Raw genomic sequence first — 19615 nt, 5'->3', positions numbered from 1 at the left:
CGATTACAATTGGCAGGCAATAAATAGGATAGACAATAATTTAGTTCACGAATAATAAAATGCTATAATCCATATGGGTTAAACAATTGTCTGACTAATGTCTGATCGTGAGATCAATAGTATTCAAGTATTAAGTGAGGTCGTCGTGTATTGGTTGGTGCAGCCATTGCACCAATTAGGCAATGCATAAAATTGGTGAATGAATGAATCCATGATTCAATGGGAACACCATAACCATAAAGTAATACATTAATCCTACCTCCATAAAAATAGACACAACAGCAATGCCTAGTTCATTTGACGAAAAAGCTCGGGACAACAACGGCCCCCATGCCCAAGGTATTTGGCAATTACGCGCGCTGTCATTGCACAACCAAAGAACCCAAACATATAATTTACTGTAAAATTGCAGCACTTTGAAGCCGGACATCCGCAATGACGGTCTACTTTTTTCCCAAAGTAGATTCAAATTTGGCACATGATTGACCAGGTCTTATTCAAATAAAACATCCAGTCAAAGCGTGCACACTTTTTTTCGAGCCCTGCATGGGAGGCGTGGAGCTCTCACTTTTGACATTCTCTCTCTCTGCAGTAGCTTCTCCTCAAGGCAGACTAGCGAACTCTTATGACATCACCCAGCCACCGAATGGAGGAAGAAGGGAACAGCTCTCTGCGGATGAACGAGGTTATGATACAAGTGGACCTGTTTGGGCATATCAATTGAATTAGTGCAAGGGAAAAGTTTAAAATGTTGACCATATCGTCAAAAAGATTCAGTGGGAATACTTTGCTTTAAAAACAGCGGAGTTGCCTAACCTACTTCGCCAAAAGGTCACTGAATAACAACGAATGTTAGAGGAGAAATGTAAAGCTATTGCAGCATATGTTCCTGCGCATTGTGTCTAGCCATCTGCTTTCTGGAATAGGGCGTAAAGGAAGCAGAGGAGAGACGGATTTCTCGACCTGATTCCTCGCCTATGGACGACAGCGGTCCCCTCTCTCCAAAAGCAAATGCTTTCAGTATAGCCTCTCTGATTTCAGCTGCGGAGCAAGCAGGAAACGCAACATTTGACAAACACGGCACTGGCCTGGACAAGCAAAACCAGCACAACTGTTACAGTTCGTTTAAAATGCACTACAGCACTGTCACCAGAGAAATGGAAGGTACGAGCGCGGTCTTGACAATAACCTTGTAAATATTTGCTTGCGTCAAGTTTGTTTGTTGCTCATCTCAGGTTGTTGTTTTTGTTGTTGTTGTTGTTGTTGTTGTTGTTGCATACAGATGTGATCTTGTTCCTGCAATATACTAAAATTGAGCATCCAGATGTTTGAGTTAGTGTAAATGCATAAATAAAGCAATGTTGATGCTAGAGCAGGCTATAGTGTAAAAGTAAGTTCATATGAAAAATATTCCCGAAAAGTCACATCCAGTATAGGCCATAGGAAAGTTCCGGGGAAAATATGATGCATATGACAATAGGAAGTTATTCATAACTTCAACTAATCATAACTTCTAAAACACTCAGTGTTCATAGGCGAATTATATCTTTATAGAACTGCAGAAGCTTGTCAAAATAGTGGTTTCAGTTGCATTTCAAATCAAAGTGAGTTCTTACATAAGCTACTACCATCAGAGAAGAGAACGAGAACACATTTTGAAAATATGGAATGAGAAGTTAGGGGCGGGGGTACATGGGGCACCCGTGCGTATTAATGGTAAAAAAAAATAGTTGACAATAGGCCTATATCCAACACAGTGTAATTGGGTCCCTTATCCCAGTTCCATTTGGCATGTAATAATAATTCAAGATACATTAACCCCAAAATAATGTTGCGTTTGTTTGTTCATGCATATACGTGTTTGTTTACCTGGTAAAACAGTTTACCCTTCACTGTGCCAGCTAGCCCGTCTATTGTTACAGGAGGACGATGTGGGCGATACCCTTATCCAAAAGTAAATGGGTGCCGGAAAGCCCATTAAAAGGGGCGCACTTCACTGTCAATCAGTCTCGTCCCAAGGCGAGGAAAGACACATTACCTGCAGTTCCTTATCTAAATAGAAATAAGAACCGGTTTTATCGTGAAGGGGAGGCCCTATAGAGAGATAAGAGAGACGTCTGGATTGCAGTGTAGCATACCGCAGTAACACAGCAGAGCCGAGGCCGCCTGGAATACTTTTGAACACAATCCCTCGAAAAAAACAACTTGTGTGTGGGTTATAGTTCTACAAAACCATTTTTGGTCAGGATTGGGAATTATAATTAGGGACGCAGAAAAAACAAAATTCTGAATGATTTTTCTTCGACTATTTGACGTTTTGCGAGAAACGTTGCGAGCGAATTCACTAAAGGCAACAGGCATTTTAGGATTTAGGCTGTAGTTTATTACAGCATTGGATGCAACACCGAGGATTAATGGACGCAGAAAACACTAATAGACGCACGAAACGGAAACTATTTTAAAACTATTCGAAAATCTATAAAGGCTGTTTGACTTTGAAAAAAATAACTCAAGACTACAACTGCTTTCAGTGTGCAACGCATATAGTAAAATACAGCTTTTGGAATGATTTCAGCAATATCCAGTCCGTGGCTGACGCAGCTGTCCCATTTTTGCGATGTTGCAGCCTTCACGACCAGCAGCCTAAGCAGCCTCAACGCACCGGGGAGTTACCATCTCTCTCCGTCCCCCGGGGACCCGTACAGCCAACATGAAACCCACTTTGAGCCATGCCCAGCCGCTCAACACAGCTACAACTACTCGGGGTCGAACCCCGCACAGACCCAGCAGAGCGACACCGGGACTTCCAACTGTTCCTCGTCGTCCCCCAGTTCCACACCGAACAGCAAGTCTCTGGTGAAAAAGAACCCTAAGGTGGCCAACATTAACGTTCAGTTGGAGATGAAAGCTTTATGGGATGAATTTAATCATCTGGGAACGGAGATGATCGTTACCAAGGCTGGAAGGTGAGTGGAATTTACACCATGATACATGCAGGCTTCACTGGGTTGGGCTTCCAGATTCATGTTATGAACAAATATTTAGTTGCCTATTTCAAATGTATCCCATGAGAGCTTACACACACAAAGTAGGCCTAAATCATGAGATATATTGGGAGAAAATATTTAAAGTTGGTGTGTATTTAGTCAACAAATTGATGTTGGTGTGATGCTGCAATGGAAATTACGCAGCAATATCTATTGAAAACATCTCTTAGCTCATTATATTTAGATAAATAAACTATTCACTAATAAACTAGGCCTATTCAATGAATATTCTGTAGTGTTAAATATCATTTATAGTCAGACTGGAACGGAATCAAATATTGGCCTGCAGTTTTTATGTTAAATATTCTCAGAAATTAAGCATTTTGATTTAATTTGGACTAGTGGATACAGTTAAGAGTAGGCTATATCCCCGCAAACATATTTAAAACGGCCTACAAGTGTGGGCAGAGAAAGCTTATTATTTCTGACCAAATTAAAAGTACGATATTCGAAAGGGCGTTGATATTCATCGAACATTTTACGCATGGGTTTTTAGGGGATAATTGTACGCGTAAAGGCCCTTCTGTTTTCCCCTGTGTGAGTCGTGTTTTCCCTGACATATAGGCCCACTTCACATAGATTAAACTTGTGCTTTCCTATCTTATACCGAGTAATAACACCATATCTAAGGCATTTAGGGGATGCTACATGAGATTGTTCAAACAGATAGAGAACGTTCCAGAATTCGCCTTTTTCGGGCAATGGCATAGATGCGGTAAAGAGGTCAATGGAACTCGACCAAAACAATGGAAATGCCATGGAAATGCTTGGGAAAAAGGTTCTGAATCTCCTCATTGCCCCCCAGAAAAATGTGCCTAAATTTGGGCTATTGTTTATATGTGTATTTCACACTATGTTGAGGTAGTAATGCTTGTATGATGCCAACCCCGATACATGCTTATGTCATCGTCACCAATCAACTGTATTACAGTTAAAACAACTGACTACCACCACCGATTTCTGTATGCTAGCTATGCTACCAGCTTATACGAACAAAAGTTAGCATTTAGCAGTCACTTCTTCTAAACCTGAAAAGGGACAACTTCTAAATGTTATGCAGCGAAAACAGCCAAATCGGACTTTAGTAATTACAATGTGAGCCTGTTACAATACATCAATCATGAAGGAGTTGACGAATATCCACTTTGTTCGATCATATTTGTTGAATGTGCGCCAATCCGGCGTCCTTCTTACATTTTACATTTTAGTCATTTAGCAGACGCTTTTATCCAGAGCGACTTACAGGAGCAATTAGGGTTAAGTTCCTTGCTCAAGGGCACATCGACAGATTTTTCACCTAGTCGGCTCGGGGATTAGAACCAGCGACCTTTCGGTTACTGGCACAACGCTCTTAACCACTAAGCTACCTGCCGCTTCTTCTATCCCCCACGGTCTGCGTCATTGACCTCGTTACCGTATCTTTACCGCATCTACGCAGTTCCTTTTGAGCTATAACTATTTATTCTACTGTTACGGTTATGCACCCTTTTCCTTGTGATACCCTCTCAAAATGCACAATTTTGCGCTTTTCAAAAGCTAGCAAGTTTTGCAACAAGTTTTGCATTCAAATACATTTCTACTGTAAACATTCCACGTATTAGTAAAATTACAGGCCTAGGCCTATTTCTTTCTCTGCATAATATGACCTTGATATTTACATGCTGTCTCGTAGGCAACAGAGCAATAAAACAATATTTGATGTAATAGCAGTCAAAAAGCATATTGATGAATTTCGCTATATGACTATAGGCATTATTTATGCAATGTCGTTGGCATTTGTTGCAGGACAATGTAGGCCCACTTGCCATATCTATCAGATTAGTATGAATAACTGCGTTATTTTTTTATTCAATATTTAAAGATTTATTTTAGGATTTGAGCTCCATAAGAGATGGCATTTCCGAAGGCTCAGTTGACCTGCTCTGTGTTATAGGGTGACAGCAGAACAACATCTGTCATTCCAGAGACACTGAGCAACACAGGATCTGAGGGAGGGCACTTTAAAAACTACTTTAGCCTCACCTATCCACAACTGCAGCCTTGAATAGACACTGACGTTAATTGAGCAGGGATTTTAGGATCACTTTCACTGGTTTGGCGGATTACTTCACATACAATAAAACGTTTTACGGTATATGAGACTCCTCACCCCGTCTGCGAGCGTGTGCATGAGGGGAGAGAGAAAGAGAGCATATTTATGAAAGATACGGGTAAAGAAAAAGAACAGTCCCTCGATGCAACGAGTGTGTGTGACTAGAATCCATCAAAGGGCAGAAGAGAAATGCAAGTGAATGTACAGTGTTAAATAAAGCTAAGCGTAATTTGCGTTAACCAAAAATGTAACCATACTCTAACCATACTGAATGACGTCATACACAAAAACTACAACCCTGGGCCTCCTTCTTCCTTGGAAGGCGTCATAACATCATAGGCCTATAACAACAAAATATAGGCCTAATGCAAAATGCATACCCTATAACAATACTATTGTTGTGGCTGTGGGTGAGATAATGTTATCGACTGTTGAAAAAAGGCAAAATGTTGTATTCTAAAAGAATATCACGAAGTATATCACAACATATGACTTATTTCCTGATGGGAATTTGCCAAAATCTCCCAAATCCCACGCAAGTAAACCCACTCAGTGACAAACACTTGCAGATGAACCCATAGACAATGATAGAGCCAAGTCAAAGGCAACCGATTTTAATGTATCATGTGTTTTCTTCTGTCAGGCGAATGTTTCCAACATTTCAAGTGAAAATATTTGGAATGGATCCTATGGCAGACTACATGCTGCTAATGGATTTCCTACCAGTCGACGATAAACGATACAGGTACGTTTTATTTACCAAATGAACTAGATACAAATCTATACCTTTCTTGGGAAATATTTTGTGCCAGTCTACTTTCGCTGCAGTGAGTGTATAGGCTATGGCATATGTTCCAATGAACGTGCATCCAACTAAAAGTATAGGCCCGAGACAAGGAATTGAATTGAAAAACAGAATGTAGGCCTATGAAACCTCAATGAAAATGTTGCTCTTGTTTTTTTCTTCCTTTCGTAGGTATGCTTTTCACAGCTCCTCGTGGCTGGTGGCGGGTAAAGCTGACCCTGCTACTCCCGGGAGAGTTCACTACCACCCCGACTCTCCCGCCAAAGGCGCACAGTGGATGAAGCAGATAGTCTCATTCGATAAACTAAAACTCACTAACAATTTACTGGATGACAATGGACATGTAAGTATTGTAACGAAGACCTTAGTTTACAAAAAAAGGGTTTATTTGAACTGCTTGCATCTGCTTTCAAATGATTTGAAATAGAGTAAAATATTTATATTTTTAAAGCACCTGCACATTCGTTTGTCTTGTGTGCCAAAATGTTTCCACAGGCAGAGTTACTTTTTTCCCATTTCGTTAACTACACCTATACTTTTTCCAGGTTACTCATTCGTGTTGAATAGATCTGGGAAATTATGTATAATTATTTTTGATTGATTTTACATCATTTTAATCCATGCATAATTTGATCAATTTAATCGTGCGTAAAATGGTTAGTGCGTAAAATGTGTTGACTTTCAATATGATTGTGCTTATTAACTAACCCCTGCGTTGATTAGCCATCAGGGGATTATGAAAACACCATTTTTTTTTTAGAGACATCACAATCAAAAAATGTCCATTGAGATTTTTGAGTTTTCATTTTATAACTCAGTTTTGTCCCAATAGGCCTAACCTCTGCCTCTCTCCCGCTACAGATAATTCTAAACTCCATGCACAGATACCAGCCGAGGTTCCACGTCGTCTACGTGGACCCACGCAAAGACAGTGAGAAGTATGCCGAGGAGAATTATAAGACCTTTGTTTTTGAGGAAACACGGTTCACGGCGGTCACAGCATACCAGAACCACAGGGTAAGGATCTCTCTCTCTATATGCTATGCAGATATAATAAACACACATTAGGCCTATATGATAACATCACAACATGATAATAGATGTCTGTTGTAGTGTGTATTTGTTTTTTCACAAACTCACGAACTCTAGGCAGTGTGTTTGCACCATGGGACTATTTAAAAAGTATAACTGAATAAGGCAAAATATAAAACAGCAGGCCTAAAACAACATGATGAACGTGGATCCAGCCTGTTTGCCTCTATTTATAATAATGATGTAAAACTATTAGTAATAGCCTGTATGTAATAGCCTAATAATTTGCATGAAAAATAATTCCATTGACAAACGAATCCTAGATTTGTTTATTCATGTGTGCATGATTTGACCATTACATAATTCCAACAGGGCTCAAATTAACACCATGTAGGCCTACTGCTAGTAAACCCACTATAATGCACTATAACAAAATTACACATTAAGGATCAACCAAATTTAAGAAATGTAAAAAGGGCTATTTGACGTTGCATTGTTCATTTTATGGAGCAACTGATTCTTGCCTTGATCCCCGTTTACTTTTTAATATTTGCTTGTATCAAATAGCTGAACATAATTCCTTTACGTGAGATTTTTGAGACTGAAAGTTGTCTGTATGCACTGATGCCCCTGCACAGCTGTCCAGTTTCTCTCTTTTTTCCTCTGTCTTTCCTGCTCTGTGTTATCTGTTTGACCCTCGGTCTCTAACCGGTCTCCAACGCGCACCGAGGGGCTTTAAGTTTGTTGTTCAACTCATTCCGGAAATTCATGACCACATAACTACATTCACGGATGTGCAAAACTATTGGTCTCATCAATTATAAAAAATGACATGTTCAGTTAACACTTTAATTCAGTGTCAGGACCACAATAAATCACTTGTTAAACTGTAGGCAATTATTATAGAAAAATACGTTTTCTATTTGTATGTTGATAAATGCCTACCTTTATGTTGGTTATAATATATAGGCATATGCTACGTTTCGATAAAAGGGAAAAGGGGAGGGGGTCGCTATAGCGTCGTTCTTTAAGTCAACGTAACGGTAAATGCTTTGACCCTCACTAGTTAGCAGATCTATCAAGCCATAATCAGAAACACGTTCCGCTCTATTTTTTCGTGTCGAGTATAGGAGGCCTAGGCTACTATGTTTTTCATGAATATTACACGTTCGCATGTTTAATCATAGCCTAAATCCAAAAGCCTGGAACAAGCGTGTATATGTCACGTAATGATGTGTTGTTCTGGGTTGGACTTTCCACTTTGACATGAAGGTTTACTTCACTTTGTACTTTTCGTTGTAGATCACGCAGCTGAAAATCGCCAGTAATCCTTTCGCAAAGGGCTTCAGGGACTGTGATCCGGAGGACTGGTGAGAGAACACACACTTTTAAACTCAATTTACTCCATTCATCAATGACAATAAACTGGATACATTTTTACAAAAGTGCATCAAATTGTCTGAACCAGTGAATATGAAATATGTACTAGTCTATTTACAGCAAATGTGATACATAACATGAGTAAATCACATTTAATTATGTATGTCTTGTGGCTCTGTTATCTTCTACCTTATTAGGTCATTAAGATATTGGTGTTTTTGACAGACATTACAGTCAGTGTAACTAAATCCATTCTCTCTCCTCCAGGCCCAGGAATCACAGGCCAGGCTCTCTGCCAATTATGAGTGCCTTTGCCAGAACAAGGAATCCAATGTCTTCTCCCCCACTTCAGAACGGCTCAGAGAAAGGTCTGTAGCCCTCCCTTTGTCTCAGAAGAGGAATATAGTTCATTACTTTCACTGAGAGTGCTATTGAATCCAGGAATTGTTATCTTTTATAACAAAGTACACATTTAATCTCAGTTTAGCAATGCTATAACTGAAATACGAGTAAATGTTTGCTTTCATAAGTGAATATCCATGTAAAATCTTGAACAGATATTACCTACAGTAAATGTAGCTTTCACAATGTAGATTGTACAATTATAAAAATGCCTTTGTCATGCTAATGCTTGGCTTGGCTAATGTGCCTACTTTACAGTCTGCAGCTATCTGTTTGTCTGGTCTGCCTATCTCTGACTGTCTGCTTTGTTTGTTGTTGACTTTAGAGGACAGTAGGCGGGACTATGACCGGGACCCCAATGGCACGCCGATACATGCAGACCCCGCCCACCAGCTGATGTCACGTGTCCTTAGCCCTGCCCTCCCCGTCCAAGGAGGACTCCACGCCATCCCCCTCAGCAGTGGCCGGCCCAGCCCTCCCCACGACCTGCGGATCCCGGACGGCCACCCACTGGCCCCAGACACCCTGCACCACCACCCCTACAAGTACCCCACATCCTACGAACACTACCTGGGGGCTAAGACCCGGCCGTCGCCCTACCCCTTACCCGGCATCAGAGGACACACTTACCACCACCACATGAACCCAGCCACAGCTAACATGTACTCCACCACTAGCGCCCCCGCTAACTATGACTACGGGCCCAGATAATGACTGTATAGCTGTAGCTGGCAGCCACGGCCCACACACCTGGGGTTCGGCTACTAGCTAGCTAGCGCTGTGGAAAAGGAAACACGCAGGAGGGGAGGGACAACAACACAACTCTGTCTTCATGGCTGATGCAACGTCAGGAGGTTAGGAGGTTGGGAGGTTGCGCGGCACGCCCTCGTTGCTGGATACCTCATCCCCTCAGAGAGACAAAAACTGCTGTATTTATTTAAGGGAAACGTATCTTGGCAGGATGTACAGACTGGCCCTCTGAGACTGAGCAGGGGTCAGTCTTGACCTCTGAACTTTGACAGCAATAGCTCTACATGAGGGCACTTTTTTGCCTGCGTGGTAGAGCGGCGCAGACAGTGAGCCAGCTTACAGAGGAAACAGTTTACCAGTGCCCTCTCTTAAAACATGGACGACGCATTATCACGGACTGGAATTGATTTTTTTTTTGTGTTGGATGCACTTTTTGTTCTTTTTGCTTTCAGAAAAGCCATATGTTATTTAGTCAATCAAGCTTCCATAGATAGACCAGACATTTGCATGTTGAGCTCATTGGATAGGTGTTGAAACACCTAAATGTTTTTGAGAAGATAGAACAAATATTTTTGAACCATCTTGAGATGCAGCCCTGAGAAGCTTGTACCATGGCACTGACTTGCAGCAATTCTAAGTAAATAAAGAAGCAGAACTGTTCTGTAACTGTAAAATAAACATTACATTCTTTACTTTTAATTCATAAAGCATCTTTCTCCCAGTTCTCCATTCAAATCCCTGTGTGCTATCATAGGGCCAGGAAAGACCTTGCCTCATTGATTGCATTGTTTCGTTTTCTCAATCCGGATTTACCCAGTTGGTTGATAGTGTTGAGTCAGTGTATATGTGAGAAAGAGGACTAGGAACCTGTGTAAACATTAGGTTGTACACTGATATGCTACAGTTCAAATGTCAGCATCCACACCTGGGACTACAGAATTATTAAATGGTGTGTTGCATAGAGGAATCACGCTAAACACACACATAGTTGCAGAGTAATTTGGCAGATGTCTAGGATCATACTCTCAAAAGTAAACACACACTTGGAAAGGCCAAGCCCATTAATTCCACTTGTGTGTGTGTGTGTGTGTGAGTGTAAGCAAATAACTGAAGAACCTGAACAGACCCCCCACAACAACTGGGCATCCTATTGAGCAACTCAGCAGACTATCTGCCAAAAGCAACAACATCTGATAATCAATAGATTCTATCCAACCCAATCTATTAAATCAAACATTATTTATTATATCAAAGTATTTTCGATTTAAATTGAAAAAGACTGTGTATATGCTGTTTTTAGGCATTTTTTTGCAGCAACCTATCTGTATTTTGACATTTAATGTATTTTAAAATCAAAATAATATTTAAAAAAATGTTTAGGCTATAAAACAAAATAGTTTTGCAGACAGATTTGTCAATTGGTCCAGACAAAGATATAAGTCAAATTTTACCATTGCTACATGAAATTATGAGAAAACAAAATACTGCCCTAAGGATTCAAACGTATTATTGACCAGGGTTCGATTCCCGGCCATTGCAGGGCATCCTGCCTTTAAGAGGGCAGGTAGCCTAGCGGTAAGAGTGTTGGGCCAGTAACTGAAAGGTCGCTAGTTCGAATCCCAAGCCGACAAGGTGAAAAATCTGCCGATGTGCCCTTGAGCGAGGCCAGTAACCCTAATTGCTCTAGAATCACTTTTGATCATGGCAGACCCTGGCTGTGACCCCACTCTATGAGGGTGTTTCAGGTAGGGGCTCCCGAGTGGCGCAGCGGTCTAAGGCACTGCTTCTCAGTGCTCGAAGCGTCACTACAGACCCCCTGGTTCGATTCCAGGCTGTATCACAACCGGCCGTGATTGGGAGTCCCATAGGGCGGCGCACAATTGGCACAGCGTCGTCCGGGTTTGGCCGGTGTAGGCCGTCATTGTAAATAAGAATTTGTTCTTAACTGACTTGCCTAGTTAAATAAAGGTAAAATAAATAAATAATTGGTTATGCAAAAAAACACATTTCCAATTCACACATGCATATTAATACACGTGTGAAATAGCCAATAGGACAAATATAAGCACACATTACCTTACAATCATCTACAATATCAAGAGCAGGAACGGCTTTATAATGACCAGAGTCATACAACCAACCACTTGACCTAACAGAAAAATACCCACCTCATCTCTTCCACACAGACAAGAAGAAAACACTAAAAACATTTCCCCTCAAAGGATATAACACCTCACATTAATTGGGACAGTCGTGGGATATTTTTAGCTAAAAAGTGTCAAAATCTGAAAACAGAAATTCTCATTCCGTGCAGAGCTGTCTCTATTTGAAGTCCTATGAGGGATGCCTTGTTGTCAATGATAATTCCTGCTAAAACATCATGCTGTTTGGGGATCTGGGAGTCGGGACTGTCATGATACAATAGGAAACGTCATGATTCATTTCAATTAGGCCTATGTATTTTTCTCTTCAAACGCATGCAGCTGCGAAAGGGTCCCAAGGTAGAGGAAAAGGACGCCCGCGCGCAGGTTGAGGTTGACCCCTGCCTGTAATGACTTGTGAAGGTATCAAAGGTTAAATAATGTTTCCACTCATTTTACCGGCGACCAATTGATCGTATAATTTCTGTTTAGGGTAGGCTACTAACACAAACAACAGAGGCATTAATATATGGCATTCAGGAATACATGGAATATTTGTTTCTCCTAGAAATTGCTCTCCTTTGAGGCGAATAGTTTTTTTTCTCCCAAAGACTGACTATATCATTTTACCGTATAGGTTAGAAGAACTAGGCCTAAATATTTCCATCATGTTCGAACAAAATTAAGATGTAGCCTACATTTCAATACATGGATAAACTGATTATCAAATGAGCATAGGAAAAACAATAAGCTACTTAAGATTCGAAGTTTATATGTCTAACACTACATTTCTACAAAATAATATAATTTGAAAACATTATTCGATAACTAAAATAATGTAAAGTAGGCCTATAAATAATTATAACATTTACATTGAAAGATCTACATGAACTCAACGATAAAAGTTCGATTATAGGGGAAATTTGGAAGCAAAGAAAGTCACGAAAAGTTTGCCTAGGCCTACCATTATGGAGTGATTCGATATAGACACAAATATAATAACATCTGACCAATAATAACAACAATAATGACATTATTCTAATTATAATTATTATACACATGAACGTTTTTTGTTGTTGTTGAGAAACACATCATCACACATTTCCCTATATCCCCATATTCCTGGTTCGTTCCTGTGACCTGGACAGGAAGTAGCAGTCAGGAGAATTGAGGCTCTCTTCGCGTGAGCTGAACCCCGGCTGGGCGTATGACAAGTGGCCCATCAGGAAGGCGAGGACACTGAGACCCAGGACTCTTCCGTTAGGTCGACCCAGCTGTGTTTATCCTTGCAGCGCTTCGCCTTGATGTGGGTCCAGTGGTCGCCGAACCTGCGCCACTCTCCAACTGTCTGTTCGCTGTAGGCCGCCAGGTGAGGACAGAACAGGGGTCCATGGTCATCCAACTGACGGATAATTACCGCTTCTATCACACAACAAAGGAATCTCACAACAATATTATTATTTATGTGACCGATGATGCCCAGTAGGCTATATCAGAAAATATATTAATACAAATATATGCGTGAGATGAGAGTTCCGACTAAATCCGAAATGACCTTTAGGCATGACAGATTGTGCGTGGCACAACAAATGCACGGTCTTACGCGAGTACATTTCGGGTCGAAATTAGCACAACTCCTAATAAATATTATTGTTGATAATGCACTCTATTGATATTAATTTAATTTACACATCATGCCCCAAAAATACACTGTAAATATGCCACAACCCAACAGAAAGTACGCCTGCTAGAGGAACCAAACGGTAGAACATGTGCAATTAAATACAGCATGGAAAACAGCAGGACACCAATTAAATACAGCATGGAAAACAGCAGCCCACCAATGAAATACAGCATGGAAAACAGCAGCCCAACAATGAAATACAGCATGGAAAACAGCAGCCCACCAATGAAATACAGCATGGAAAACAGCAACCCACCAATGAAATACAGCATGGGAAACAGCAGCCCACCAATGAAATACAGCATGGAAAACAGCAGCCCACCAATGAAATACAGCATGGAAAACAGCAGTCCACCAATTAAATACAGCATTGAAAACAGCAGCCCACAAATTAAATACAGCATGGAAAACAGCAGCCCACCAATGAAATACAGCATGGAAAACAACAGCCCACCAATTAAATACAGCATTGAAAACAGCAGCCCACCAATTAAATACAGCATGGCGAACAGCAGCCCACCAATAAATACAGCATGGAAAACAGCAGCCCACCAATTAAATACAGCATGGAAAACAGCAGCCCACCAATTAAATACAGCAAGGAAAACAGCAGCCCACCAATTAAATACAGCCTGGAAAACAGCAGCCCACCAATTAAATACAGCATGGAAAACAGCAGCCCACCAAATAAATACAGCATGGAAAACAGCAGCCCACCAATGAAATACAGCATGGAAAACAACAGCCCACCAATTAAATACAGCATGGAAAACAGCAGCCCACCAATTAAATACAGCATGGAAAACAGCAGCCAACCAATTAAATACAGCATGGAAAACAGCAGCCCACCAATGAAATACAGCATGGAAAACAGCAGCCCACCAATGAAATACAGCATGGAAAACAGCAACCCACCAATGAAATACAGCATGGAAAACAGCAGCCCACCAATGAAATACAGCATGGAAAACAGCAGCCCACCAACGAAATACAGCATGGAAAACAGCAGTCCACCAATTAAATACAGCATTGAAAACAGCAGCCCACCAATTAAATACAGCATAGAAAACAGCAGCCCACCAATAAATACAGCATGGAAAACAGCAGCCCACCAACGAAATACAGCATGGAAAACAGCAGCCCACCAATTAAATACAGCATGGAAAACAGCAGCCCACCAACGAAATACAGCATGGAAAACAGCAGTCCACCAATTAAATACAGCATTGAAAACAGCAGCCCACCAATTAAATACAGCATGGCGAACAGCAGCCCACCAATAAATACAGCATGGAAAACAGCAGGACACCAATTAAATACAGCATGGAAAACAGCAGCCCACCAATGAAATACAGCATGGAAAACAGCAGCCCAACAATGAAATACAGCATGGAAAACAGCAGCCCACCAATGAAATACAGCATGGAAAACAGCAACCCACCAATGAAATACAGCATGGAAAACAGCAGCCCACCAATGAAATACAGCATGGAAAACAGCAGCCCACCAACGAAATACAGCATGGAAAACAGAAGTCCACCAATTAAATACAGCATTGAAAACAGCAGCCCACCAATTAAATACAGCATGGAAAACAGCAGCCCACCAATAAATACAGCATGGAAAACAGCAGCCCACCAATTAACTATCCAGGCTCTGTCGTAACCGGCCGCGTCCGGGAGACCCATGGGGCGGCGCACAATTGGCCCAGCGTCGTCCAGGGTAGGGGAGGGAATGGCCGGCAGGGGTGTAGCTCAGTTGGTAGAGCATGGCGTTTGCAACGCCAGGGTTGTGGGTTTGATTCCCACGGGGAGCCAGTATTAAAAAATAATGTATGCACTCACTAACTGTAAGTCGCTCTGGATAAGAGCGTCTGCCAAATGACTAAAATGTAAATGTAAATGTAAATACAGCATGGAAAACAGCAGCCCACCAACGAAATACAGCATGGAAAACAGCAGTCCACCAATTAAATACAGCATTGAAAACAGCAGCCCACCAATTAAATACAGCATGGCGAACAACAGCCCACCAATAAATACAGCATGGAAAACAGCAGCCCACCAATTAAATACAGCATGGAAAACAGCAGCCGACCAATTAAATACAGCAAGGAAAACAGCAGCCCACCAATTAAATACAGCCTGGAAAACAGCAGCCCACCAATGAAATACAGCATGGAAAACAACAGCCCACCAATTAAATACAGCATGGAAAACAGCAGCCCACCAATTAAATACAGCATGGAAAACAGCAGCCAACCAATTAAATACAGCATGGAAAACAGCAGCCCACCAATTAAATACAGCATGGAAAACAGCAGCCCACCAATACTGTTTTAGTGGTTTTGTTTATGATTTGCTGTTTTTTACAGAAAAAGATACCAAAATGTAGCAGAAACTCAAACTATTTTGAAAAGAAAAAGCAAATGCATACAAGTTTGCCACAGTGGTTATCACCATGATGCGTTTTTGTATTTTTTTACATTACATTTCTAAAATTAGGGCCATAGATGTTCATTATTTTTCTGCACATTCAGCTCAAGTAAACACTGACATGATTTCCAGTGTTTCCTCACTAGCTAATATCATGCTTTAAATGTGAGTGGGCATGTGGAAAATAGCCTAACCCCAATCAGACAGAAGAATAAGACTTAATAAGAGTGAAATCCTGTGGTATTTCTGTACAGCCTAGCTATGCACACAGATGTCTTCAGCTCCAAAGAAGATCGGATGCCAAATGCTTGCCATTGACGTATGAGGAGCCTCAGGAGAATGAATGATAATGCAACCAGAGGCATCGTTTGACACTCATCTGTATCTGGACCATCTGTTGTGACAGGCCTATCAAAGCGGTGCTCAGTTTGTTCTACCTTTGTGTACATTTCTCCTGCCACACCCCTGCAGCTTGGCATATCTGGGGACAGATATTGAAAACAAGCCGAGGTAGACCTACTGGAGTCGTTTACCTAAAAGTCATGCAGAGAGAGCAGAGCACGTGTTTCATATTTTCTCAAAGCTTTTCAGCAAGCGAAGGTACTACAGTTTATGTTCCATTTGCCATCGCTGACGGACATTTTATGGTGAATATAAAAACCCATCATCACTAGAGAGAGAGCGAGATCCGTGATACATTCATATTAGTGTGCATACGATAAATAATAACTGCTCGGCCCACAAAGCGTGGCATTTTACCTGCTCTCAAGCAGAGAACGATTATTTTCTTACAATCATGGTCCTATTCATTTTCTATTTTATAAACATTCAAGCTCAGTTGATCTCACGTCATCGTCAACACCCAGTAATCCAACCCACCATTAATACGCCAAGGTCTATTCAACCCGTGCTGTAACAGCAGAGGCCTAAGCTAAGCTCAAGACTCTTGACTGAGCAGAGAAAATATCCAGTCACAATGACCCGCTGACCCTTGCCCTCCAAGGCGATGGTGGACACAGCTAAGTGATAAGTGAGGTACAGGACAATAAATCAAAATTAAATGTATGTCAAATACACAGTTTACAGCCGGTATAAAAGGTGCAGTGAAATGCTTATGTGCTAGCTCCTTCAACAAAGCAGAACATTCATCAATAATAACAATGAAAAGAGTCAAAGAATAACAAGTAGTAGAAGAAATAGAAGAGGTAGTATGCATAGTAATAATGGACTGCATTTACAAATATAAATTTGGCAGTGGAATCAATAGTATATAATAGAACAGCAGCGTTGACTGTGTGTGTGTGTGTGTATATGAGTTCTGAGTGTGTGTGTGTATGAGTTCTGAGTGTGTGTGTGTGTGTGTGTGTGTGTGTGTGTGTGTAAGAGTTGGATGTGTGGGTAGTCAGTGCAAATGATTTCTAAGGTGCTATTGTGCGTCCGGCCATCCGGCCCTGTTGTGGGGTCCTCTCCTCTCTCCATTTATTGACTTCCTAAATGATCTATTATGAGGTGATTTACGATGGCCCCCCTCCCCTCCCCTCCTCCCTCCGTTAGCTTGTGGGTCGCTTCTCCATTCAGCACACATCTGCATCAATGAAGCAGCATTTGATTTATCAGAGAATGGACGGAAGCCGCCCCATGCCACTTCTGTTGTTTGTTCAAAGTCTAGAGGAGAAGTAGGAAGCTATTAGAGATTGAAGAAGTCGCGACAGAGGTCACGGACAAAGGTACGGAGAGAGAAGTCGCGGCAGAGGTCACGGACAAAGGTACGGGGAGAAGTCAGAGCAGAGTGGAGGGAAGACAAGGACTGAGCACGCCACAGGGGAGTTAGTTTCATGTAATGAACGGGTTGCTCTTTCCTCTTACTTGGAAAAGAGGAATAGTTTGCTGCTATTATGAACGTCTGGAGCCTTTGATTTCTCTGGCCTTTTCCTGTAGCCTGATGAGCTACTTCTGTCGAGATCATCCCAGGAGAGGGGGCTTTATGAAGCAGAACATCTGTTTGAAGTCCTAGCGGTGTCTGCAGCACGGCCATGTAACACATGAGATCCCTACAAGTTATGTAATACAGAGCTGCTCATTGACTCACTGGGATATTATTAGACACCATTTAAACCCGGTAGAAAAACAAGACTTCTCTGTTTTCTCTGGTCGTTTGACAACAAGTATGGCGGCTTCTCAACTACCCTGACCAAGGAGGACTAGTTAATATTCTACAGTGCAGTGATACATAATGCTTTGTGGATGTACAGAAAAATATATATTTATTAGGCCTACCAGGAAATAGAACAGTAAAAAAAAGCACAACATTTACTTACATATTGTGTACTTTGGGTGTAAAATCATTAACATTTTATTTGTTTCTAAATATTTGAATTTGACACACCAATAATTTCCCCTATAGATAGGCAACATACTACATTTACAAAGAGAAACAGATAGATATTGAAGACCAAACTGAAAATAAAAGACTAACCTCTAACTTTAGCCCATATCCCGACAGGTCCCTATTGTTGAGGGCCAATTGTTCAGTGGCTCTACTTAAACAGCTTTGTCTCCTCTGTCCCAGTCCTGTGGTTAACCCTGTTTGACTGCTAGAACAACAATACAGGATTACATAGCACTTCAGGTGCGATTTATACCTCAAATTCAAGTCCGCACAAGCAAATCTCCTACCAGAGTAGCAAACACAATAAAACAGTTGGATTTGACGAAATAACGTGTTAAAATTCCTTAACATTTTTGTCATTTTAGCAGACGCTCTTATCCAGAGCGACTTACAGTTAGTGAATACATTCTGGTCCCCTGTGGGAATCGAACCCACAACCCTGGCGTTGCAAACGCCATGCTCTATCAACTGAGCTACATCCCTGCCGGCCATTCCCTCCCCTACCCTGGACAACGCTAGGCCAATTGTGCGCTGCCCATGAGTCTCCCGGTCGCGGCCGGCTGCGACAGAGCCTGGATTTGAACCAGGATCTCTAGTGGCACAGCTAGCACTGCGATGCAGTGCCTTAGACCACTGTGCCACTCAGGAACCTTAAGTTGAGTCTCAATGAATTGTAAGCAGAAGAACTAACCCGCCATCTTGACTTATTTACAGCTTTTATTTGGAAGCACAAAGACCTCATCCTGACCTGAACCATCTTGGCTATGTATAAATAAACTATTGGAGAGGGGAAATCTCTAGAGCTGGTACTTCCAGGAAGGTAAGGCCATGATCGGAAATGTCTTCACACTCCGAGCCAGAAGATCCTGCCCAGTAATCCACACAGTCCAGCTATAGTAAGTACAGCACTTTGGTGTCACAGGGAGAGTTGGGATATGCAAAAAAACACATTTCCAATTCACACATGGGTATTAATACACACTTGTACAAGTGTGAAATAGGACAAATATAAGCACCCACCAAATTATTCAATTATTATTATTTCAGATACAGACTGGAGAGAGTATAAGGAGTGTTAACTGTAAAACAGTTGGCATGATTACTGAGGAGAGGACTCCCTCCATACACTCGTAGAAAAAAAAAGGTGCTATGTAGAACCTAAAAGGGTTATTCGGCTGTCCCCATAAGAGAACCCTTTGAAGAACCCTTTTTGGTTCCATGTAGAAACTTTTTGGGTTCCATGTAGAACCCTTTCGACAGAGGGTTCTACATGGAACTCAAAAGTATTCTACCTGGCACCAAAAATAGTTATACCTGGAACCAAAAAGGGTTCTCCTATGGGGATAGCCGAAGAACCCTTTTGGAACCCTTTTTTTCTAAGAGTGTAGGATGAGACATACAGTACATAGAGTCAGTCACAGAGTTGGGGTTCCCACAGAATACACAGAGCCCAGTGGT

General features: G+C 41.4%; 1 protein-coding gene across 2 annotated transcripts; it reads left to right on the top strand.

Moving 5' to 3' along the window:
* The first annotated feature begins 416 nt into the window (after window positions 1-416).
* On the top strand, window positions 417-10207 carry LOC121530644 (T-box transcription factor TBX1-like). 2 transcript variants are annotated; one of them, XM_041835762.2, is made up of 8 exons: window positions 417-1164; window positions 2627-2966; window positions 5783-5884; window positions 6116-6287; window positions 6806-6961; window positions 8279-8346; window positions 8624-8724; window positions 9084-10207. In XM_041835762.2, exons 1-8 carry the CDS (start codon window positions 978-980, stop codon window positions 9467-9469), a joined length of 1512 nt encoding a protein of 503 aa, XP_041691696.1. In that variant the 5' UTR covers window positions 417-977; the 3' UTR covers window positions 9470-10207. The 2 variants fall into 2 exon arrangements, with proteins under 2 accessions (XP_041691696.1, XP_041691695.1); XM_041835761.2 differs by having other exon boundaries at window positions 2576-2966.
* Window positions 10208-19615: the final 9408 nt, after the last annotated feature.

Source organism: Coregonus clupeaformis, chromosome 18 (assembly GCF_020615455.1).
Source record: "Coregonus clupeaformis isolate EN_2021a chromosome 18, ASM2061545v1, whole genome shotgun sequence".
Classification (NCBI taxonomy): Eukaryota; Metazoa; Chordata; class Actinopteri; order Salmoniformes; family Salmonidae; genus Coregonus; species Coregonus clupeaformis.
This window is presented reverse-complemented; position numbering and strand designations above follow the sequence as displayed.